Source organism: Oryza glaberrima, chromosome 10 (assembly GCF_000147395.1).
Source record: "Oryza glaberrima chromosome 10, OglaRS2, whole genome shotgun sequence".
Classification (NCBI taxonomy): Eukaryota; Viridiplantae; Streptophyta; class Magnoliopsida; order Poales; family Poaceae; genus Oryza; species Oryza glaberrima.
Window position 1 is genome coordinate 1,450,457 of NC_068335.1, and position 26,400 is coordinate 1,476,856.

General features: G+C 46.0%; 1 protein-coding gene across 1 annotated transcript; it reads left to right on the forward strand.

The window, feature by feature from the left end:
• The first annotated feature begins 12,603 nt into the window (after nucleotides 1–12,603).
• On the forward strand, nucleotides 12,604–14,471 carry LOC127752803 (UDP-glycosyltransferase 91C1-like). The gene has a single exon (XM_052278212.1). The coding sequence runs from the start codon at nucleotides 12,713–12,715 to the stop codon at nucleotides 14,189–14,191; it is 1,479 nt and encodes a 492-aa protein (XP_052134172.1). The 5' UTR covers nucleotides 12,604–12,712; the 3' UTR covers nucleotides 14,192–14,471.
• Nucleotides 14,472–26,400: the final 11,929 nt, after the last annotated feature.

Consider the following 26,400-nt stretch of genomic DNA (forward strand, 5'->3'; position numbering starts at 1 on the left):
ATAACCCCTTTGTTCTTGATTACTTTATTCCTTGATACCTTGGGTTATTATAACTTGACTAGTTGGGCTTTATATATTGGTTCAGCTAGATATTAGATATGATTGCTTAGCCATGCTTAGAAACATTAGCACACTATTGGGATAACTTATGACTCACTATTATTTAATGATGGCGTAATGATAACTCATGATGGTTAATCATGATTGGTTAATTAATTAATTTGCCAACTAAAACCTGATAATGGTGGGTTGTGAGCACATGGTTTTGTTGGTCGTGCTCATGACAATTAAGGACCGGTTCACGAGTTTCGGTTGTGAAACATTAACCGTGCCAACCACAAGCCAGCGTGGGCAACGGCTTTACCTTTTATATAGCATGGTTCATTGCGGGGCACCAGACTGAGAAGTGGCGGAGATAAGCCCACGGGGGTCGCTGGGGAGTCCATGCCTTGTTTATAAGGGGGTGATTATGATCCAGGAACGGTGCGCTGTGGTGGATTGTGTTGTGCGAGGGGTACTGTCACAGCTCCTTTTTGAGGTACCGTGGTGGTATCAAGGCGCATGGTGACATGTCGTGGGGCTGTGTCTTGTGGGTACAGTGGTACACCTCTGGTCAGAGTAAAACTATTCGAATAGCCATGCCCGCGGTTATGGGCGGGTCTAACAATGTCTTTCGTGATTAGTCTCACACCTCTCATCATAATGAAAGATGCTATAACTGGTAATAATTTGATTAGCTCCTGGTTTGGAATGGTATATTCCTGGTTTGGAGATAGAACTGTGCAGCCGGGATTGGTTGTTCAGAATGGTTGGGCCTATGCAACATGGTATGTTGTATAGCGTTGGATTAATATTGTTTAATTATTACTTAACTGTTTTATTAAATTCTGAAATATTTATTAAATGTTGTTTATGCAAATGAAACCGTATTATGCCATCCTTTGTTATCCTGTGCATTTGCATATTTGCTGCGTGGCTTGCTGAGTATGTCATATACTCACCTTGCAATCATTCATCAGAGGAGGAGTTCTACAGTGATGCTGATGGTGTGGAGGATTAGGTTTAGCCCTGGTCAAGCTGCCTGTGGAGTGGAGTCGTCTGCGCCGTTTATCTTATTTTTTTTCCGCTGCTTAGATCTTTATTGATTGAGAGGAACTATCTACCTCTGTAATGACGTTTTATTTGCTTATTAATTAGAGTAATAATTGTACTCTATTATCAATTTGTTATTGTGTGCCTCGGCTGATTCCTGGACGAGGGTTCACACACATGTAAGCGTTTGGAATTTTGGATAGAAATTCCGGGCGTGACACGAACTCGGGTGACGTCCCACCCGTTTCGTCCACCGGCATTGCCGGGGATGGTGGCATGGGCATGTCCCCTGAGGCCACCGACGGTGACCCTGAGCTCGGAGTCGACCCGCCGGCTTGTTCCTGTTCCGGGCGTTGATATCTATCGGCGCCACAGTGTATTCAATGGTGATGTCGGTGACACCGCCCGTGTCGTCGCCGCCGTCGTGAGCAGCCCAGTCCCAGCTGGCTACCTCGTCGAACACGGCGTCACGCGTGACATGCACACAGTTAGATCACGGGTTGAACACCCGGTATGCCTTGGACCCAGCCTCATAGCACAGGAAAATCATCGGCGAGCTCTGGTCGCCGAGTTTCTTCAGATTGGGCTTTGTGTTCTTCACGTGCGCCACACAGCCGAATGTGCGCAGGAAGTGGACGGCCGGCTTGATGCCATGCCAAGCCTCATACGGTGTCTTGCCGGACAAAGTTCGTGTGGGAGCATGGTTAAGGAGGAACAACGCCGTCGAAACCGCCTCCCCCTAGAAGCGAGCAGGGAGCCCCTTTGCTTTCATCATGGAGCACGCCATGGCGACCACGGTTTGATTCCGCCGCTCGACTACTTCGTTCTGTTGCGGGGAGTAGGGCGGGGTGAGTTGTCGCTAGATGCTGCGGTCTGAGCTGTAGGCACCGAACTCGACGGAGGTGAACTCGCCACCACGATCGGTCCTGAGCACCTTGAGCTTGCACCCGGACTCCAGCTCGGCCGCCGCTTGGAAGCGCTTGATCGCCGCCGGTGCTTGATCCTTGCTTGCTAGCAGAGTAAGCCATATGTAGCGGCTCACATCATCGACTAGTAGCAAGAAGTAGTGGTTCCTGCCCAGCATCGCCGGCAAGATCGGCCCACAGAGGTAGCCGTGCACGAGGTCGAGTAGGTGTTCAGCGAAATGCTTCGCATGTGCCGGGAACGGAGCACAGCGTTGTTTGTCACGTCCCAAAACGACCCTAAAATATATCCTTTAAATTATGCCTAGAATAATTAAAATCCATGTGAAAGCATCCAAAAATTAAAATGTGCAAAGTAAAAGTCAAATAAGGCTTAGAGGATTTTTGTATATTTCCTAAAAGCCTAAAATGTGTAAATAAATTTTAGTGGAATTTTCAGAGCACAAATAATAATTAAGAAGAAATAAACAAAGTTGAAAAGGTTTTATAAAAAGAAAAACCCTAAAAACCCTCCCTCACTCTCTTGGGCTGGTTCGGCCCACTTCCCTCCCCCTCTCTCCTCTTCCCCCGCGGCCCACTCGGCCCCTCCCCGCGCGCGCCACTGACGGGCGGCCCCGCCCGCCACCCTCGCTGACGGGTGGGGCCCACCCGTCATCCCCTTCCTCCCGCCGCTCCCGCCGCCCCGCCCGCGCTTAGCGCCGCCGCCGCCGCGAATCCCGCCGCCTCCCGTCGTCCCCGCGTGAAATCAATAGGGGAGAATTACTCCCCGTGATCCCCTCTCCCTTTCCCCCCATTTTCCCCTCTCTCTCCCTCATTCAAACGGGCGGATTTGCTCCCGCAAATCTTGCCGGCACCATTGATGGCGGCCGGACCTCCCGGCCAGTTTCCTTCCTTCCCTGGCCGCCCTCTTCCCCTTCCAACCCTATTTAAACCCTCCCCGCGCCTCCCTCGCCCGTTTCCGCCCCTTGCTGCACCGTCTCCCCGTCGGAATCGAGCTCGCGCCGTCGCCCTCTCTCTCCTCCGTCGCCGACGACCTTCGGCCGGCTCTCTCCGCTCGCCGGGACCGTCTCCCGCCCCGGCGTCGCCTCCTCCGGCTTCGCCGCATCGCCGCCTACCCCATCCACCCCCTCGCCGAGCTCGCCGACCGCCGGAACGCCGCCGACCCCATCGACTCGAGCCGTGCCGCCGCCTTCCTCCGTTCCGGCCGCCTTTTTCGTCGTCGCCGTCGACCTAGGGTGAGCCGTGGACCGCCGCCTCTTTTCCCCATTCCCGTCCCCTCTCTCGGCCGCCGCTCTGCCGTGCCTATGGCCGCCACCGGTGACCATAGGGGCGCGGGCGCCGCCTCCCACCGGCTGCGCCGTCGTGGCCGCCTTCGGGCGCGCCGAGTGGCCGCCGCGTGGGGCCCGGCCGTCAGCCGCCCGTGCCCTCGGGTGCGGCTGACGCGTGGGGCCCACGGCGCCGGCCGGTGTGAGCCGGGGTGCGCCCGGTCCACCGTGGACCGTGAGGCTGCCGCGTGGGCCCCACTCCCGTGGACCCGGTCCACGCGCCCCCTCCCCTCGGCTGACGCAATAAATCCTTTTTAAATTAAAATTTAAATGAAGAAATTCGCAAATATTCATTTAAAGAGCATATAAACTTCAAATGGCCATAACTTGGCCATTTGAACTCGGAATTGGACCGTTCAAGTCTCTAATTTTCCCTTAAGAAGTCAAGACCGTTCAACTTGGCAAATGAAGGATACACGAGCTGCGGCCCGGTAGTCGAGATGTCATGGCACAGGGCTGGTGTCCTGCTGCTAGGGGCTCAGTCCTGCCTACCTGTCCTGGAGGTTCCGGCCGTAGGTGGGGCTGGGTCGGTACTCTTGTCTATGGCTAGGATGGGTTGGAAACTATGTCATGTCTTCCGTCCGTATGCCGTGGTGGTATGTGGCATGTTGTTACACGTGAGGAAGACATGTCTTGTGGGTAAAGATGTACACCTCTGATCAGAGTATAACCTATTCGAATAGCCGCGCCCTCGGTGATGGGCAAGCCGAGCAATGTACCCAAGTTGGGAATGTAGTAGACGCCGGTCAGCCCGCGGTGCTCGCCATTCTTGCAGGCGACGAGGATCGTGCCATAGCCCTCGATCGTGACGACGGAGCCAGTCACCGCCGTGTTGAGCTCGAAGAAGACGGAGCGGGCACCGGTCATGTGGTTCGTCGCGCCGGTGTCGAGGTACTACAAATCCGCGGGATCGGGGTCACCAACAAGATGCGCGAGCACCTTTTTACCTCCAGGAACTCAGGCGCGGACGTCGGCGTGATCTTCGACGCGGGTTCGGCTGGCGGGCATCGCCGCTGGACCAAGCACGCACGCGCCATTAGCAGCGTGGTCTCGTCGTCATCCTTCGTGGCGATGTGAGCCTCGGCCTTCTTGGCCTTGGAGCAGCAGTCCTTGGCCCAGTGGCCCATCTTGCTGCAGTTACGGCACTTGTCGCCAGGGTGCTCCTAGCCGCGCCCACGTCTGCGCCGATTCCTGCGTTTCTTGCCGCTGTTGTTCGCGGCCGCGCCGGGCGTGGTGCCACTGCTCTCACCGCCCTGCTCGCGGTTCTTGAGCCGTGCCAGCCACTGCTCCTCAGTGAGCATGAGACGGCCGCCACTGTCAACGACCTCCTTCGGCTTGGCCTTGCATTTCTCGACGAAGCGGAGCCGGACGGTGACCTCCTTAATTGACAGGTCGCGGATGTCAACGAGCGTCTCGATCAAGATTGCTATCTGCGAGAGATGCTCAGGGACAACGTTTAGCAGCTTGTTGACAACATCTATCTCGGGGAGATCGCCTCCAAGAGTGCGAATGCTGTTTGCAATGCCGAAGATGCGCATGGAGAAGTCGTCGATGTTCTCGCCATCCTTGAACCGCGCATCGGCAAACTCCTGGCGAAGTAGCCGCTCATTCGCCTCTCGCACGCGCCGAGTGCCGACGCATACAGTCTTGATCGCTTCCTATGCAGATTTCACCGTGCGCTTGGTGGAGAGGGAGCGAAGCATCTCCGGTGGCACCACACGCAAGATCGCGGCCAGCACCAGCCGATCGTCACGGTACTCGATCTCCTGGTCTTCATACGACTCCACGGCGTGCCAAAGTCCCTGTGCTTGCTGGTTGACGGTCATGAAGAGCGCACATTCCTCGTAGTTGGTCCTCGTTAGGACCGGGTAGTGGACGGTGGTGCTATTATCAATTAAGAACCATGAAGACCTGCTACACCTATAGAAAATAATAAAAGATTAAGAACCACTAGCTATTGAGTCCTGTTTCACCTAAAAAATCGATCAATAATTAAGATCTGTTTCACCTATAAAATCAATCATTATTTGAAGACTCTGGTAATATAAAGAACAACTAGCTAAAACATATGGTTTTTCTTACTGATATCTTATTATCTCTAGCAGTGTTTATGTTAGAATAATTGGGCTAAGCCCAATTTATCCTATTAAATCTCAAAGGCCCATAATAATTGTTAAGGATAATAATACTACCTTAGGATTTAAGCGAGGAATATCTTAACCTAAATAGGGAGTTATTGGAGGTTCCCTGTTGACTGGTTGAGGTGGGGGTCGGAAAGCCACACGCGCGCGCGCGCCGGGCCGAGGCCGTGGGCGAGGGGTGGCTGGCTGGCGTGCGTGCGTCACGTCGCTATTCTTTTGCAACCATGAACCCACGTTCTCACGACTGTCTCCGCAACGGCGCGTCCACGATCCCACCCCACGTTCCCACGACTGCCTGTGCTGCTCTCGCCTCCTCGCTTCTGATCGCTTGCGCGCACGAGAGATCGGAAGGAGCAGGGCCTCCGGAACCACACCTTCGCCTGAGATCTGCACCGGGTAGGCGGGTGATCAGGTTTTTGGGGAGTGCTTCCTGCACGACTGCTCGTCCTCGTCCACCATGTCTGCGCCTGGAGCCGGAGCTGCCGCCGGCGCCACCGCTGCTGCTGCTGGAGGAGATGGCGCGCTTGGAGCTGGAGCCAAAGATGGCACGCCTGGAGTCGGTGCCGCGAACGTCAACACCAACGGAGGCAATTCTGCCTCACAATCCAGCGGAGGGCCATTCTCGGGGTATATCCTTCTCCTGCTCCTGTTGTTAACGCTGTTCATAGCGCTGTTAATCCTGTTAGTCGCAAGTGACTTGCATTCTTGCTATGTTCCTGTTCCTGAAAATAGCACTGTTAATCCTGTTAGTCGCAAGTGACTTGCGTTCTTGCTATGTTCCTGTTCCTGATTTTCATGATGCCATTAGCATGCTACTGGTTATGTTACATGTTGTCACTAGATCACCCTACACTGTTCATACCATGATTATTGTCTTAACATTTTGGATTAAAATATGCCGATATATGACCATATTTCCAACAATCCAAAAACCTAATAGGCCATTTTCGGTAGTTGGCTTTGCTGCTGCACTGAAACCACATGCTTTTGATGGTTTTAACTATAAGAGATGGAAAGCACGTGCACTATTGTGGTTGACAGCGATGCAATGCTTCTATGTTTCACGGGGCAAACGAAGTGAACCACCTCTTTCTCCTAAGGAAGAGGCTAAGTTCGAGGCTTCGGATTGCCTGTTCCGTGGAGCATTGATCAGTGTACTCGCTGACAACATAGTGGACGTGTACATGCACATGCCTTCTGGGAAGGACATGTGGGATGCACTTAAGGCCAAGTTCGGAGTTTCTAACGCCGGCAGTGAGCTGTATGTCATGGAGCAGTTCTATGACTACAAGATGGTCGATGACCGTTCTGTAGTAGAACAAGCTCATGAGATTCAGATGCTGGCTAAGGAACTTGAGAACAACAACTGTGAGTTGCCAGACAAGTTTGTGGCGGGTGGCATTATTGCCAAATTGCCACCTGCTTGGTCGGACTTTGCCACTTCTCTAAAGCACAAGAGACAAGAGTTCAGTGTTTCTGATCTCATTGGCTCTTTGGGTGTTGAGGAGAAGGCGAGGGCAAAGGACGTCCGGGGCAAAAAGGTTGAGGGAGGTTCTAGTGCCAATATGGTACAGTAGAAGAACCCTCATGCATCCCACAACAACAAGAAAGTCAAGCCTGATGTCAAACCCAAGGCTGCAACCAACTTTAAGAAGGCAAGGGAAAGGCAAAAGGAGACTGCTTTGTGTGTGGCAAGTCTGGGCATTGGGCCAAGGACTGTCCTGAGCGCAAAGACAGGAAGTCTGCCAACATGGTCGTTAGCGAGGGCGGAGGAACATCGAGGTACGGTAAAATATTACCTACAGTTCTCTCTGTTTTTCACTCACCTGATTGGTGGGTGGATACTGGTGCTAATATTCATGTATGTGCTGACATTTCTCTGTTTTCTTCTTATCAGGTCGGGAGAGGCTCCTGCTTGTTGATGTGAAACGGGTCGCTTGCGGCTGTTCATGGTGTTGTTACGGTCGATCTGAAGTTTACTTCGGGAAAGACCGTGCAGCTGAAGAACGTGCAGCATGTCCCTTCAATAAAGAAGAATCTTGTTAGCGGCTCTCTATTGTGTAGAAAAGGTTTTAGACTTGTGTTTGAATCCAATAAATGTGTCGTATCTAAATATGGGACTTTTGTTGGAAAAGGTTATGACAGCGGAGGCTTGTTCCGCTTTTCTTTGAATGACATGTGTAATAATCATAATGTTGTGAACCATATTAGCGAGAATGATGAGTCTAATGTGTGGCATTCGCGACTCTGTCATGTGAATGTCGGTTGTATGACGCGCTTAGCTAACATGAGTTTAATTCCAAAATTCACTTTGGTCAAAGGTTCCAAGTGCCATAGTTGTGTTCAATTGAAACAACCTCGCAAGCCTCACAAGGCATCTGAGGCGAGGAATTTGGCACCTCTAGAACTTGTTCATTCCGATTTGTGCGAAATGAACAGCGTGTTGACTAAAGGGGGAAAGAAATATTTCATGACACTGATAGATGATTGCACTAGATTTTGTTATGTGTATCTATTGAAAACAAAGGATGAAGCATTGCATTACTTTAAGACCTATAAAGCTGAGGTAGAAAACCAACTTGAAAGGAAAATCAAATGGTTGAGGTCTGATAGAGGTGGGGAGTATTTTTCCAATGAGTTTGCATCTTTTTGCAAAGAGTTTGGAATTATTCATGAGAGGACGCCTCCCTATTCACCCCAATCAAATGGGGTGGCCGAAAGAAAGAACCGTACTCTAACTGAGATGGTGAATGCCATGTTAGACACTGCGGGGCTTTCCAAGGAATGATGGGGTGAGGCAGTTTTGATTGCGTGTCATGTCCTGAATAAAATTCCAATGAAGCATAAGGAAGTAACACCATTCGAGGAATGGGAAAGGAAGAAATTAAATCTCTCATACCTACGAACATGGGGCTGTTTGGCCAAGGTAAATGTACCTATAGCCAAAAAGCGGAAACTTGGACCAAATACTGTTGATTGTGTGTTCCTTGGTTATGCTATTCACAGTGTGGGTTATAGATTCTTAATAGTAAACTCTGGAGTACCCGACATGCATGTTGGTACAATTATTGAGTCCAGAGATGCTACATTCTTTGAGAATGAATTTCCCACGAAACATACACCTAGCACCTCTAGTCAAGAAACTGTCATGCCCCATGAGCACTTTGCACCGATAGAACACAATGATCAAACGCCTGAGGAAAATCCTGAGGAGGACAACATTGTAGATACTCGCAAGAGTAAGAGACAAAGGGTTGCAAAATCCTTTGGAGATGACTACATTGTATACCTCGTGGATGACACCCCAAGAACCATAGAAGAGGCATATTCATCTCCTGACGCTGACTACTGGAAGGAAGCAGTACGCAGTGAAATGGACTCGATTATGTCTAATGATACTTGGGAAGTCGTTGAGCGTCCATATGGGTGCAAGCCCGTAATGCAAATGGGTTTTCAAGAAAAAGCTTTGGCCTGATGGTACAATTGAAAAGTACAAGGCAAGGCTTGTGGCCAAGGGTTATACCCAAAAGGAAGGCGAGGACTTTTTTAACACATACTCACCAGTTGCTCGCTTGACCACGATTCGAGTACTACTTGCTCTGGCAGCCTCTCATGGTCTTCTCGTCCATCAGATGGACGTTAAGACAGCTTTCCTAAACGGAGAGCTGGAGGAGGAGATCTATATGGATCAACCAGACGGGTATGTACTAGAAGGTCAGGAGGGAATGGTGTGTAAACTGTTGAAATCCTTGTATGGCCTCAAGCAAGCACCTAAGCAATGGCATGAGAAGTTTGATACCACGCTTACATCTGCAGGCTTTGTTGTGAACGAAGCTGACAAATGTGTGTACTATCGCTATGGTGGGGGAGAAGGAGTGATCTTGTGCATATATGTCGATGACATATTGATCTTTAGGACCAGCCTCAATGTGATTGAGGAGGTCAAGGACTATCTGTCCAAGAGTTTTGAAATGAAGGATTTGGGAGAGGCTGATGTTATTCTTAACATCAAACTACAAAGAGGAGATGAGGGTGGGATTACACTTGTGCAATCCCACTATGTGGACAAGGTTTTGAGTCGCTTTGGATATAGTGACTGCAAGCCAGCTCCTACTCCTTATGATCCCAGCGTGCTATTAAGGAAAAACCGAAGAATAGCAAGGGATCAACTGAGATACTCTCAAATCATTGGTTCATTGATGTACCTGGCTAGTGCAACGAGGCCTGACATCTCATTTGCTGTAAGCAAGCTGAGCCGGTTTGTCTCAAATCCGGGAGATGATCATTGGTTGGCTCTGGAAAGAGTAATGCGCTATCTAAAGGGCACTATGAGCTATGGAATTCACTATACCGGGTATCCAAAAGTATTAGAAGGGTATAGTGACTCAAACTGGATATCTGATGCTGATGAGATAAAAGCCACAAGTGGATATGTGTTCACACTTGGAGGTGGCGCTGTTTTCTAGAAGTCTTGCAAGCAGACCATCTTAACGAGGTCAACAATGGAAGCAGAACTTACAGCACTAGATACTGCGACAGTTGAGGCCGAGTGGCTTCATGAACTCTTGATGGATTTGCCGGTGGTTGAAAAACCAGTGCCAGCTATCCTAATGAACTGTGATAATCAAACAGTGATTATTACAGTGAACAGTTCAAAGGACAACATGAAGTCATCTAGGCATATCAAGAGAAGACTGAAATCTGTCAGAAAGCAGAAAAACTCCGGAGTGATAGCTTTGGACTATGTCCAAACGGCTAGAAATCTGGCAGATCAGTTTACCAAGGGGCTACCACGTAATGTGATAGACAGTGCATCGAGGGAAATGGGCTTGATACCCACCTAAGGTTGCACAATAGTGAAAACCTGTCCATTGTGATCGGAGATCCCGTGAATTTGGATGGCGAAACAAACTATTGTGTGACTGAGAGAAGAGACCCTTGAAAAGGGCTCGTTTTCATGATGTACTTATCTTCTTTCCTGCATGGTAGGATGGCTCATGCCTTAATGTGATCCGAGTGGCTTTTCCAAGCAGAGATGTTGACCTGCAGAACATCTCAGAAGGAACACACCTGTATGAGTTCGACTGCTAGTCACAGTCTATGAGGTTTGGGCGATCTCTAGATATTCATGAAAGGCCTGTAGTTTGACTTATATGCTCCAAACAGAGGGGATGCGAACGGCAGCCCAGTACCAGTCAAGGGTCTGAGTGAAACCTGATCACACAAAACTGACAATTCAAAGCATAGTCCATTGTTCAGTTGTGGTCTGATGTAGCTCATTTCCTAGGTAGAAGTTCAACTTAACAGTCTCCACCAAAACCCTGGTATATCAAACAGTCACAACCTTGAGAACATTTCTTATGAGCCTTGAAATTTGGTGGGGATTGTTAGAATAATTGGGCTAGGCCCAATTTATCCTATTAAATCTCAAAGGCCCATAATAAGTGTTAAGGATAATAATACCACCTCAGGATTTAAGCGAGGAATATCTCAACCTAAATAGGGAGTTATTGGAGGCTCCCTGTTGACTGGTTGAGGTGGGGGTCGGAAAGCCACACGCGCGCGCGGCCGGTCGGGCGGGGCCGAGGGCGTGGGCGAGGCGTGGCTTGGCTTGGCTGGCGTGCGTGCATCACGTCGCTATTCTTTTGCAACCACGAACCCACGTTCCCATGACTGTCTCCGCAACGGCGTGTCCACGATCCCACGTTCCCACGACTGCCTCTCTCCTGATAGATAAGGAGGCCGCGATTCCGATCAGAACGATCCGCTTGCTTCTTTCCCGGGTGTTAGTTCCTCCTCCTCCGCGCCTGTGCTGCTCTCGCCTCCTCGCTTCTGATCGCTTGCGCGCACGAGAGATCGGAAGGAGCAGGGCCTCCGGAACCACACCTTCGCCTGAGATCTACACCGGGTAGGCGGGTGATCAGGTGATCAGGTTTTTGGGGAGTGCTTCCCGCACGACTGCTCGTCCTCGTCCACCATGTCTGCACCTGGAGCCAGAGCTGCCGCTGGCGCCGCCGCTACTGCTGCTGGAGGAGATGGCGCGCCTGGAGCCGGTGCCGCGAACGTCGACACCAACGGAGGCAATTCTGCCTCACAATCCAGCGGAGGGCCATTCTCGGGGTATATCCTTCTCCTGCTCCTGTTGTTAACGTTGTTCATAGCGCGGTTAATCCTGTTAGTCGCAAGTGACTTGCGTTCTTGCTATGTTCCTGTTCATGATTTTCATGATGCCTATGATGCCATTAGCATGCTACTGGTTATGTTACATGTTGTCACTAGATCATCCTACACTGTTCATGCCATGATTATTGTCTTAACATTTTGGATTAAAATATGCTGATACATGACCATATTTCCAACAGTTTATTCCTGAGAAAGCGAGAGATTGAGGTTTAGCTCCTCTCTATCTGGCAACTTCGCCATGGCCGGTCCAAATCCTCGTCAAGGCTGCACTTTGTGATCTTTCCATGGCTCGCGTTCAGTCACCTGCTCCCTATATATTCCTACTTACATATTCCTCCCTTTCAAAATAAATCAACCTCGTAAAACATTTTATATGAGATTGGTTTATTTTGAGATGGAAGAAGTAATTTGGACCCACCTCGACTGCCACACCAAACCGACAGATTTTAAAAATGTTAGTACTTCCGTCTCATTTTAAGCGTCCTGTGTCTAATTTTTGATCGCCAATTATTTTTAAAATTTTTTATGATTAGTATTTTAATTATTATTAGATGATAAAAATATGAATAATACTTTACGCGTGACTTATGTTTTTTTATTTTTTTTAAATATGATGGACGATTAAAGTTGAACGCAGAAACGCAGAAACTTATTGTTGTGTTTAAAATGGACGGAGAGAGTACTACCTTTCAAGGCATCCAACAAACTAACAAGCCAAATTAAGCCACTGGCAAGTCATCATCAGACAGTGGATTCTCTTTTTTGTTTTCTCGTTCTTTCTCTAAACTGTTATAGATACTTTTTCATTTCTATTAATGGAAATGGAGGGCTCTTGCCCTTTGCTAAAAAAAAAAAAAATCATCATACAGTGTAAATCAATGCTTTAATTGTGCCAAGCACCGGCAAGTCTAGGTCCACTCTATCTGTCTGTATCTGGCAACTTCGCCATGGACGCCGGGTCCAAATCCTCCTCAATTGCAAGTCTTCATCACTCATTATAATCTCCCCCAACTTGTGCTGCCAGGTGTAGAGCTAGCTCGTCTTCGCCATGGATGCCGGCTCCAAATCCTCGTCGTCGGGGCCGCTGCACCTTGTGATCTTCCCATGGCTCGCGTTCGGCCACCTGCTCCCTTACCTCGAGCTCGCGGAGCGCGTGGCGTCGCGCGGCCACCGCGTGTCCTTCGTCTCCACGCCGCGCAACATCGCGCGCCTCCCGCCGGTGCGCCCCGCCGCCGCGGCCCGCGTCGACCTCGTGGCGCTGCCGCTCCCGCGCGTCGACGGCCTCCCCGACGGCGCCGAGTGCACCAACGATGTCCCCTCCGGCAAGTTCGACCTCCTCTGGAAGGCCTTCGACGCCCTCGCCGCGCCGTTCGCGGAGTTCTTGGGCGCGGCGTGCCGCGACGCCGGCGACGGCGAGAGGAGGCCTGATTGGATCATCGCCGACACGTTCCACCACTGGGCGCCCCTCGTCGCGCTACAGCACAAGGTGCCATGCGCGATGCTTCTCCCGAGCGCCTCCATGATGGTCGGATGGGCCATCCGGTCGTCGGAGCCAGCCGGCGCCTCCATGTTCGAGGTGCTCGGCGCCGTAGAAGAACGCCGGATGGACATGCCATGCTACGAGTGGGAGCAGAAGGCAGCTCTTTTCGTCGCCGATGGCGCGTCGGGCATGTCCATCATGAAGCGCTGCTCCTTGGCGATGGAGAGGTGCACGGTGGCGGCCATGCGGAGCTGCCCGGAGTGGGAGCCCGAGGCGTTCCAGCAGGTGGCGGCGGGCCTGAAGAAGAAGAACAAGCCGCTCATCCCCCTCGGCCTCGTGCCGCCGTCGCCCGACGGAGGCCGCCGCCGTGCCGGCAGCATGTCGACGGACAACTCCACTATGCAGTGGCTGGACGCGCAGCCGGCGAAGTCGGTGGTGTACGTGGCGCTGGGGAGCGAGGTGCCGCTGCGACTGGAGCAGGTGCACGAGCTGGCTCTCGGGCTGGAGCTCGCCGGGACACGGTTTCTGTGGGCGCTGAGGAAGCCCGCCGGCGTGGATGCCGCCGACGACGTGCTCCCTCCGGGTTACCGGGAACGGACGAACGGCCATGGACATGTCGCCATGGGGTGGGTACCGCAGATCGCCATACTGGCGCACGCCGCGGTGGGCGCGTTCTTGACGCACTGCGGCCGCAACTCGCTCGTCGAGGGGCTCATGTTTGGGAACCCTCTCATCATGTTGCCCATCTTCACGGACCAAGGGCCGAACGCGCGGCTCATGGAGGGTAACAAGGTAGGGTTGCAGGTGAGGCGGGATGACACGGACGGGTCGTTCGACCGCCATGGCGTCGCAGCCGCGGTCCGGGCCGTCATGGTGGAGGAAGAAACCAGGAGGGTGTTCGTAGCAAACGCCCTCAGGATGCAAAAGATTGTCACTGACAAGGAACTCCATGAGAGGTACATCGACGAGTTTATACAGCAGCTTGTTTCTCACGTCGCGGATAGCAGCTGCAATATTGCCACACCAGTTCCTTCCAGTTCTAGCTGAGATTATTTCTCTGTTACTGTAATTCTTGTCGTAATGGCTACGCGCACCTCATGTTGATGTAAAGAATGTGGGTAACACTACCCTTTACATCACTCTATCTTCCTTGTCCCATGCATTGTTTACTCCAATAATTATTAACTTTTCAAGTTTCACTCAAATTGAACTGTTTATCTTTCTTGTTGTTTGTCTTTCTTGTGAACCCTACCCAAAGTCGCCCGTGCAATGGCATCTCCTGGGCGAAAACCTAGCCACTGCAGCCCCGCTCCACCCAATCCGTCTTTCTGCCGCTGGCCAACAACGCAGTGAGCCGAGATGACGGTGGTGAGGTGGGAGAGATCTCGTGGAGTTCCGGCACAAATCTCAAATCATATAATAGTTTAGAATTTGTAGGATTTTAGAGATCATATAATAGTTCTGACAAATGTCAAGTAGACAGTAAAACAAACAAGCCTTCTTTTTCTGCATTACAAAATTATGCAAAATTAATTTTCTTTATCACTAGTGCAGAAACACTTTTCTAGGTGCCTCATAACCTATTTACATTGGTGTTTCTCGATCCGTATTAGATGAGGTTGTACAAATAACGACAAACACTACTAGGGAGCGGGAAGCTACCGTAAATTAAAGTCTATATGTATCCATGAGTTTTCAGTCAATTGTCCTCCTGAATTTTATCTCATTCTCTACAGGAAAAGGTCGTACCCCTCCGAGGTCGTACCCCTCCTAGCACTATTTTGGGCGGTTTTGGGCTAGGCTAGATAACATGGTATTCCAGCGTGGCAAAATAATAATAATAAAAATAATAATGGGCCACCTATCAGTGCTCCATATCTCCTCCCATGTTCTCTTCTACTTCCTCCTTCCTATTCATTTCTACGACTCTACCCTTCAAACAGAGCAGGCTTGCAGCAGTAGCGGACGAGGGGATCGAGCTTATCAGTGAGGAGCTCTCTCCTCCCCCCCCCCCCCCCCCCCCCTTTTGGCAGAGGCGGCAGTAAGATCAGGGCCGATCTGTTGGGAGGAGGCAGTTGGAGGCTCAGGCTGGTTGCGGTGGTCAACAGTCAAGGCGGACTGCACAAGCTCTCCCGCTGCCACCTTCTCATGTTCGTGAAGCATGGAGGGGCCACCGTTGCGGTTGCTAGCTGGGAGCTCCTAAGGCACGGTCTGAGCGTTGCCTCCACCTCCTCGTCTTTCCATCACCACGACTTTGCCCTGAGGTGTCATCACCGCATTTGCTCGAGTCACCGCCTCCATGTGAGCTCTTCCTCTGTAGTCACTACAGCCATGGCAAGGGCGCTGTTGGGTATAGCCGATGTGCACTTGCGCGATGGCGGAGGAGAAGGCCCGCTGGCGATAGCAACATCAACAGCTATCCAAGCTCATGGAGCCCCCTTTCTCCCCTCCCCATTCGAATTGGCCCTCGCCACCTCTGCTCACCTATAGAGGGCAGAGAAGGGGGTGAGGAAAAAAAAGCAGTGCTGACAACTGGGCCCTACCGGTTTTTATTTGTTTTCGCACTGTATCATCATGTGTGTACCACCTAGGCTGAAAACCGCTATGGATCAAGTTAGGAGTAATTTGTCCGGATTTAAGAGGTTGCGGTGTCAAATGTTCGGTATTGCAGTTGAGGGAGGTAAATCGTTCTACCACAACAGTTTCAATGGGTGATTTGGACATTTCCGTTTTCTATATGCCTTAAGTTTTATTTTGATCATCTCTATACCCATGCCATTAGTTGATTGTGAATTAACTGTTAGATTTTTTAGGAATAACTATATTGCCCTCTGCTTGTACAATGAATTCTCAATGTGAGAACAAACTTAATCTACAATGATATCAAAAGGGGCAGAATAATTTGACACCAGATTTTCAAACAAAATTTAAATGATGAAATCCACACATAGGTTTCAATGGGAAAATTGAGATACCAAATTTTTTTTATTTGAGTTTAAATTTCAGCAAAATTTTGAACAAATCTGATGAAATCTGTTTTGAAATTTATTTAAATAATTTAAATTTTAGTTTTCAAATTTTTTTATGTCTCTCTTGATTTTATAAATGAACCAATTTTTATGTTGAGGTCCGTCTTTTTTTCCAATCTACTAGCATATAAGTAAGAGATAAGGATAATATTGATATTTTATAATAAATCTAATGGTCAACAAACAGTCAATTCACGAAATTAATAAGCATAGGGCGGATGAAAATATATTTGAGAAGATTTCAGGTCACAAACCGTGGCGAAAATCAATTCTCTTGCTGTCACTTAAGAGATCAACTTGCATGTTTTTGGAAGCAGATCTCTTAAGTGACAGCCAGCGAAAATCGGATTTTCGTTAGCGACCAAAGAGCACCAGCCTTGAAAAGCATCGCCACTTTAAAAAATCGGCCACATTAAAAAACCACTGCACACATCTCCTCCTTCTCCTCTCCAGATCCACCATCGCCCCTCCTCCCTCACTGGCGGCACCTCCCTCACCCACCAACACACCCCTCTCCTCCTCCCTTCCCACCGACGGCAACTTCGGCAACAGTGAAGGGGAGGGGCGGCAGCAGTGACCAGTTGCAACAACTCGTGCGGGTGGTGGATCCGGCAGTGGGGACTCCCGGAGAAGAGAGACATCGTCGGCGGTGCTCAGGGGAGGCAGATCCAGCGTTAGCGGCGCTCGGGACCTCGAGCACGTGCCGGGGGCGCAGTGCTCAAGTGTGACAACAATGACCCTGAGTCCTGAGTCCACAGCGATCATGATGACCTCGAATCGACCTCGACCACGACGACAACCTTGAGTGTGATGACGCTGGCGACAACCATGTAGACCTCAATCGCATAACGGGGTACGGCGGATCTGGCCGGGATTTGGGATTTGGGATTTGTGATTGTGACTGTGATTATGATTTGGGATTTGTCACAGTGATTGTGGATCTTGATTTTTATTTTTTTTTTCTCCCAAACATTTTCGCTAGCGGATCTTTTTAGGTATAGTCGATGAAAATCATTTTTTTTGCTGGTGGCCTTCTTAGTTTGGCCAACCGCGAAAGTTAATTTTCACTGGTGGCCACCCACCCGCAAGTGAAAATTTACTATTTTCACTGGCTTTAGGTTGACGGCACTATCCGCTAGAAAAAAATTGTTTTGGTTGCCAGACAAAACCTGTTTTGTAGCAGGGCACCTAATACAGCCTCCTCTGAAAATTATTGTATTTACATGGGCGATCCATGATATTCTATTTTTCAAATATGAGCATGGCTTCTGCAACCAGGCATACATCTCTCCTATTTAACAATCTATAATCCTTCACCCAAACAATTTCATGTAATGTTCCATACAAACTGTTCCGCCACATATATATAACCAATAAACTGATCTATTGTTCCATACTCTCTCCATCCAAAATAAATCAACTGTTCAGATTCAATCCTAAATTGGTTTATTTTGAGACGGAGGGAATCCTACCAATTAAATTGTGATTCCTTTAGTCATAAGTATTTCACGTGTTTTACAAGATTCCATCAAATTTTATCAATTTTATATTAGAGTAAGTTCAATAATAAGTTTATAATAAAATGGTAGCACTGGTTTTCATGCGGATTCTACGTATTGTTTACGTCGAAGTTTCAAAAGTTTGATAGAATAAAGTCATAAACGTTGTGTTTACTGTTATTTTTTAACGTAATATAGTAGTTCTACAGGATTCTCCTTTTCTCAACTTAAGACGCTGTGTATCTATAGTTCTACACAGCGATGGTCAGTGATGTGTCATTTTTTTGCAACAGCAATGAGGGGTTGGCGTTTCGCGTTTGGACCCTTTGCCCAGGATTTTTGCATAGCTAGGCTGATTATTGCGACGTGCGGAATAGCTAGGCTGCTGATGGGAGTTCAGATTAATGTTCAATGTTGGTTGGGTGAGGGTTGACGTGTTCATATTTGATAATGTAACTCCGTCACCAGATGCAGCTATATCTAGAATTTAAATTCATCTTAAATATAGCTATTTCTCGGTCTACCTCTTCATCTTAACAATTACAACGATCATTCGTTTAATTTTTCTACATACTTTCTTTTCCCAACCAATCAAAACCTTCAGACATTCAATCCCACCTGCTTTTTAAATTCCTGTGGAAGCCTAAGAAAATACTTACATTTTATAACGAAGTATGTGATCCGGATTTCAGCATACAATATATTCAAATTAGTTATTTTCCTAATATATTTGAATTAATTAGTTTCATAGTAGAACTTATCTTTTCATATTAGGACTGTTGGTATTTTATCCCTTATGTACTTAATTACCAACACATACGTTATGCAGGCTATTATTATTTATACTATAGAAAAATGCCCATGCGTTGCAACGGGTGAAATCTATTTTAATTTTATTATTGTTATATGGTTTAGTTAAGATAAAATTCACTGTGGGAGTTCACTTCGATATATATATATATATATATATATATATATATATATATATATGTATATATAAAATCATGACCTACAGTTATGAGTAGGATCGTCTCAAGTTAGCATGCAAGTTTTTTTAAACATATTTCTTATATGATTCCATCTGTATTACCAAAAAGTGAACAATCTTAAAAACCGACTCAAATACAGATATGTATTTTTAAAAATAAACGAAATTAAAAACCGACTCATACACGGATGACGTACCAAAATACCGGCAAAAATATCTTTAATTTTGATAATAGTAGAGATAGACATGTGTAGTAAAAGTTTAATTCTTTGTTAAATACTCTCTCTGTTTCCAAAATAGGATTCAAAATTTGTAGCACAATATACGAATTTCAGGGGCACTAATGTCCAATGCTCTAAAATCAAAACGTTGTCAACCAATTAGGTGTTTGGAAGAGTAATCTAAGAACGTCAAAAATCAAAATTTAACCACTACTATGACTGAAAGGAACTCTTATAGAAATGCTTATATTTTGGAACGAGGGGAGTACATTCTTATTAATTTCTTTGGAAAGTTATATACTAAACAATGTTTTGAAAATTGTAATGATAAAGTAATTTTATTTTATTAGTAGTTCAGGAAAAAATAAGTGATCAAAATTATATATAGAATTCATGATAATGTTCTTGTTTATCACTACTACATAAAAGAACATTGGTGTTGAATTTCCCAATCAGCACCTAGCAAACAACACTGATAACTTCGGTCATCGTTACCGGTTGTACAACCAATGTCTATAATATTATATAGGTGCTGATTTTAGCTAAGAAGTGATGCCTATAGGGATGAACAAGAGGAAAAAAAGCCAACCCGAGCAGAGCGGATTCAAATCACTAAATCCATAAAAAAATTCACTAATTAAATCACAATCACTAAGAGAAAGATTCACCATCCAACCATATTAGAAATCAAAATTGACCAAACAAATTCACTAAATCACAATCACAATCACTAAAAAATCACAGTGCTTGCCATTTTGTCCTCTTCGATTCCGTCCACAACCAGATCCCACACCTGCACAATATGCTAGAAGAGAAGGAAGGGTAATAAAGAGTTTATTTCAAGAAAGGTAGTGGGAGCATGGTGCGACTTGAAGAAATTCAGGAAACATCGGAAAATACTTCAACATCCACACAACCACAACAAGTTGAGCAAGATGTTGGTCAACAGGTTGAACAAGTTGTTGTTGAACCAGTTGTGGAAGCACCGGCTTCACGAAGGTCCGAAAGGATATGGCGTACACCTGCGAGGTATGCGTTGTTAACTACAGGACAACGTGATATATTGTTATTATACAACGATGAACCTACTACCTATGAGGAAGCAATGGTGGGACCAGATTCTGAGAAATGGCTTTGAGCCATGAAATCCGAAATAGAATCCATGCATGTCAATCAAGTTTGGAACTTGGTTGATCCACTTGATGGTGTAAAAGCCATTGAGTGCAAATGGGTCTTTAAGAAAAAGACAGATGTAGATGGAAATATTCAAATCTACAAGACACGATTGGTGGCGAAAGGTTTTAGACAAATTCAAGGTGTTGACTATGATGAAACTTTCTCACCAGTCACCATGCTAAAATCTATTCGGATTGTTTTAGCGATTGCTGCCTATTTCGATTATGAGATATGGCTAATGAATGTCAAAATAGCTTTCCTCAATGGAGATCTCGATGAGGATGTGTACATGACACAACCTAAGGAATTTGTTGATCCACAATCAGCTAAAAAGATATGCAAGTTGCATAAATCCATTTATGGGTTGAAGCAAGCATCTTGGAGTTGGAATATTCGTTTTGACGAAGTAGTCAAGGCGTTGGGTTTTGTCAAAAACGAAGAAGAGCCTTGTGTATACAAGAAGGTTAGTGGGAGTGCACTGGTGTTTCTAATCCTATATGTAGATGACATATTGTTGATTGGGAATGATATTCCTATGCTTGAATCCGTTAAGACATCGTTGAAAAATAGTTTTTCTGTGAAGGACTTAGGGGAAGCAGCATATATTCTGGGCATAAGGATCTATAGAGATAGATCAAAGAGGCTAATTGGATTAAGCCAGAGTACATACATTGACAAGGTGTTGAAGAGGTTCAACATGCAAGATTCTAAGAAAGGTTTCTTACCGATGTCACATGGCATTAATCTTGGCAAGAATCAGTGTCCTCAAACGACTGATGAGCGAAGCAAGATGAGTGTGATTCCATATGCTTTGGCAATTGGATCCATCATGTATGCTATGCTATGTACACGTCCAAATGTTTCATATGCACTTAGTGCAACAAGCCGATACCAATCAGATCCAGGTGAGAGTCACTGGATAGCTGTAAAGAATATCCTGAAGTACTTGAGAAGAACTAAGGATATGTTCCTAGTCTATGGAGGATAGGAAGAGCTCGTTTTAAATGGTTACACTGACGCAAGCTTCCAAACCGACAAAGATGATTTTAGATCACAGTCTGGATTTGTGTTCTGCCTGAATGGAGGTGCTGTGAGTTGGAAGAGTTCCAAGCAAGATACAGTCGCTGATCCTACAACAGAAGCCGAATACATTGCCGCTTCTGAAGCAGCAAAGGAGGCTGTTTGGACCTCTATTGCGATAATAGTGGTGCCATTGCGCAAGCCAAGGAGCCTAGATCGCATCAAAAGTCCGAACAAATTTTACGGCGGTATCACCTCATTCACGAGATAGTGGGTAGAGGAGATGTGAAGATATGCAAAATATATACGGATTTAAATGATGCAGATCCGTTGACAAAGCCACTCCCTCAGCCTAAGCATGAGGCACACACTAGGGCAATGGGTATAATATATATTCATGAATGACTCTTGTGCAAGTGGGAGACTGTTAGTGATATACCCTAGAGGCAATCATAGAGATGATTGTATCACATACTATGTTTACATATTTATCCGACTTTGTTCCTTGAAATAGATAACTCATTATTGGTTAATGAATATGTGATTCTTTCATGAGACTCTTTATGTTGTTTGTTACTATTTCTAAAGGATCCCTGATCAAATATCATATGTGGAACAAATATGTTTAGATTATCAGCACATGTATTAATTAATGATCATGTCTCATGGATCATAGTATAGAGATACCAAATTAATAATGTGAACATATGTTGGGGAACATGTTGTTGGATAGACCCAACATGAGACACTGCAAGAGCCATATGTATTGTGCCATCAGTGATTTCATTTAGTGTTGTTGTTGAATCCTTAGACCTGAAATTATCATGGTTCCCAACATGTGTAGTAGCTTACATAGGGATTGCTAAACGCTACTCCGTAATTGGGTAGTTATAAAAGTAGTTTTCAGGTATGCTGTGAAACATGTAGTGGGATATGAATAATCAAGATGGGATTTGCCTCTCCTATGGAGAGATATCTCTGGGTCCCTCGATGTTGTAGATTATGGAAGTGCATGGCCATACCAAATGTGATTGAGGAGTCAATCACAAGTTAAATAATCTATCACATGTTTGAGTGAATGATTGAGCTATTAGAGGATGGCACATATCTAGCCTTGAGCTTAATCGATATCGTGAGGCAAAGGGGTTCATACAAGTATACATTAGAGGTTCGGCCGATAGGATCTTTATGTATGCCCGGTGGATCAATACGTTATGCTAGGGACCGCTGTTGACACGTGGACCGAAAAGGAGTTTTCGGGTTACAACCGAGTGTACAAGAACCTACAGGGTTGCACGCTTAATGGGCCAGAATAAGGGGATTGGATGGAGATCCAATATGAGCTTAATTCGGATAGGGATCCGAATAGGAGTCCTACGGGCCTTGGAGGCCCGAGTCATGGATTATATATATTCGTGAGGGGAGTGATCGGCGGTGGTATTGCATTACGTGAGAAACCCTAGCCGCCACTCCCTTCCCGAGCAAAACCCTAGCCGTACGCGGGTGCTAGCACATCTGCGCGTGGCGTTCCGTCCTTGTACGTGTGGATACCGGTAGAGGCGCCGCTGGTTTGCGGTGCTGATCGGCGTGGGAGTACGGCGAGGAGAATGCACGAGGAGGAGAAGGTTGAGCCGGTGCGATCGACTACTTCCTCTACATCGACGCGCGCTACTTCGCGAGAGTTCCTTGGACTTCTTAGCGTCTTCTTCCGCTGCGCAGCGCGTCGAGTGGTAACGATCTATGATCTAATACTTGCATGGTTCCTGGTTTACGCGGTAGAAAAATTTTGATTTATGCTATCGTAGCCTACGCGTATCCCAACAATTTTCCCACTGCCCGCCCGACCCAAGGCATGCGGGAGGAATATGGGCGAAAAAAGGGATACGTGATGCTATCCGAGTTTGAAACCGAATTCGCTATAAAATATGTGTTAGGATACGGAAAGACATGTATCCGCCTGTATGTCTCATATTAAAATATGTATGAAAATATATTATAAATCCACCTACAAACATGATAAATGATTGGTTAATCACTATTTTACGAGCTCACATATAATATTATATAATTTTTCTCTTGGTTTATCTCTTTTAATACTTTAATTACCTTATTATATTTAATATCTATGAATTAAAGATACAAATAAATATCCGTTCCCAATTCCGATTCGAAGGAAATAATATGAGATAGGATATAGGATGAGTGATATATTATCCGGCACTACCCGTACCTGGCTCCAAATTTAAAAAAAATATGGGTTAGGATATGCGAATGTCATAATCCAACCGTACCCGTCTATTTTCACCCCTAGGTTCGACTAGATAAAGCGGATAAAGCCGGCTGGCTCAATCGGCCATTATTTTTTTTATTAATTATATAGTTGTTGGTTTTTTAAAGAACCGTATAGGTATCTTTTTTTAATAAAAATACAAATAGTATAGGTACCGGTTTTTATCTAGAAGCGATACCTATAAGTTCTTGAAAGTGTCAGTTTTTTTTTCTTCCCATAGAGATAGGATACAGCCAATAGATGCCAGTTTTATATGAACCGACTACTATTGATGTTTCTATACTAGTGTATATTATGAATTTCAAAATTTTGAGTGCATGTGTATCGACTGTGTATTCATTTCATCATAGTCTCAATTTAGTATCTTTTCCTTAATTAATTTAGAAGATTGGAATTAATAAATACCAAGTTGTGCTCGGTCTTGAGGTTATATATAGTTTGTCCGCTGTTCTTGATAAAGCCAAACCAATGATGAAGTAGTTTTTTTTTTCTTGATTGACAAAATAGAGCAGCTCCTGAGCGGTAGAGCTCTCCTACTTTTGGTTTGGCTTTATCAAGAACAAAGACAACAAACGTCTAGTTTGCAGAATCACGGTGCAAATTAAGACATCCGTCGTCAGGTCTAGAGGGCTGGTTTGGTTCGTAATCTAAATTGGCCTTACCAATTTTTAACAATACTAAATTTTAACAAGATTAATTTTGGAAATGCAAAGTTATGTTTGGATTGAAACCAAAATAGCCTAATTTAACTATTGAAATAGCCTATTTTCTTATGCATGCCAAAATTTAGCTTCAAACCAAATAGACACTAAACACTATTGAAATTAACAAATATTGGTAAGCCGAATTTAGGCCTCAAACCAAACCAGCTCAGAATTAAGTAGAAAATCGGCGCACCTGTAGTGCGCTCGTTAGATTAGCCCAGTTGTATTATTTAGAGCTATTATATAATATAAGTTTAATAAAAATTTATTGTAATCCTCGCATAGTGGATGGACGGCTCTAGAATTGGCCCACATGCTAAACACGTGTTGGATTTTAGTCAAATCAAGGGAAGCTAGAAAGTGGAGTTGATTAATTAAAAACACATTTTGTGGGTCCAACAACCAAAATCTATTGGATCTCCTACGGTTTATCTTCGCTTTCCCTTCCAGCCTCATATACTCTCCATGGTCACGTTCGCACCTCGTGTGCTTCGTCCACCCGGCCAACCTCTCCACCCATACACACAAAAACACCGGCGCTCGTGAAATTAAACACGGGTGTGAAAAAGTAGCCATCTTTCACTTTGGATCTGGTCGTCGATGAGAGCAACAAACAGCTTCTTAATTTGGTTTTGCATCATCAAATCTCCTTTTCATTTTCTGTTTTTTCTCTTGTCAAGTCCGTCAAATGCATGTACAGAACTACTGAAGATGCAGGTGGTCGGCAGTTTTTTCTATGGTTGGTGAATTATCCCGTGTGTTATGACTTTTGTTCATGGGGCAACACGCAAGGATAGGCTTACTTCTAATCATATAGATTGATATATCCATATAAAATTAATTATTTGACTAATGAGATATAGCCAACACGATAGACGACAATCTATTGTACTAGCTATTGTACTAGCTAGCTGCATTGCTGCAAAATGAGGTGAATATGGATGCATTAGCTGTTTGTATTATGGGGCTATCTACAAATCTGGTGACAGTTTTTTTCAGCAAAAATCATTCAAATGCATACAACTATACTACGCATGCATATAATTACTGTCGCGTTTAGTCCCACAACAATAATTGATGATGGAGAAGCATGACTTAAAATGTGGGTAGTCTTTTGAGTTGTGTAGGCTCAGGATCTAAAGTTGTGATTCTGGTTGGGTCTGTGGTAGAGCAGGACCAATGTGACCTGAGTGACCTACGATTGGTGGGCTGAACTGTGCACTCTAATAATTACGCTGACTATACTGATTATGCTGTTAATTATATACCGAGCTCGAGCGAACAGCCTGTGAGCTTTTATACTAGTTAAACTGATTTGATTTTTTTCCTTTGCAAGGCATCAAATTTGATTCTATACTAGTTAAACTGATTTGATTTTTTACCTTTGCAAGGCATCAAATTTGATTTCTGTATATGAGGGAACCAGGCTGACCCACGATGCAAGCGAGGGGGGGGGGGGGGGGGGGGGAAGAAACGGAGTTAGAAGAAGACGTGGCTAGTCACTGACGGATGGGTCCATCATTTTTAAATAATTTTGTTTGCTGACTGGATATCCATCTAGGTAAAAACCAGCCTAGTTTAGACCCAAAGGGGGTGAATTAGTAAAACGGTTTAAGAGTTGAGGGGGGAAGTTATCTGGTTTTGAAGTTTGAGGGGACGTAAAATGAACTTATATCCTTGTATATAATGATATAGCCCCTAGGAAGGGAATTGCGCGCGCTCTCGCCAGCAAAGGCATATGCATTGTCATAGCAGCATGCATGGCTGTCATCGTCACCTTCAACTTCAAGGTCAGAAACCACGACGCTGGTCACTCTGCAGCTGTAGGGGGATGGGGATACTTAGACAACTAACCAGCGATGGCACAGAATATTTCAAGGACATTCAGAAAATTAGAGGAAGGTCAATAATACAAGGGAGTGTACCTATGTAGCATTCGAAAGTTTTTTTAGGACTTTCAGATATAACTATAATACCATTATATTGTAACTACTATATAAGTACTATGCAACAACTATATATTTCCGAAAAAAATTAAAACCCTACTATATGAGGACTATGTAAGTGGTATGTAACTGTCGAAAACATTTATGAGTACAAGTGGCTCGCGCAGCTACCCCTCGAGCGGAGGGTCAAAGGTGATCCCCTTACCAGCCGCATCTGATAAAGTCACACGATTTTCTCCCGTCTCCATTGATAGCCCATCTCTATTGATAGCACGAATCTTGATGCATATCTGACCGTCGAAAAATAAAAGTTTTCTCCCTTATTATCTGTCGACAGTAATCTAGCAAAACTGTTCCTTTTTTATGTAATTAAATATGTTTTG

Excerpts from the sequence above, each read along its gene's own strand:
- LOC127752803 (XM_052278212.1), top strand. The coding sequence starts at position 12,713 with ATGGATGCCGGCTCCAAATCCTCGTCGTCGGGGCCGCTGCACCTTGTG.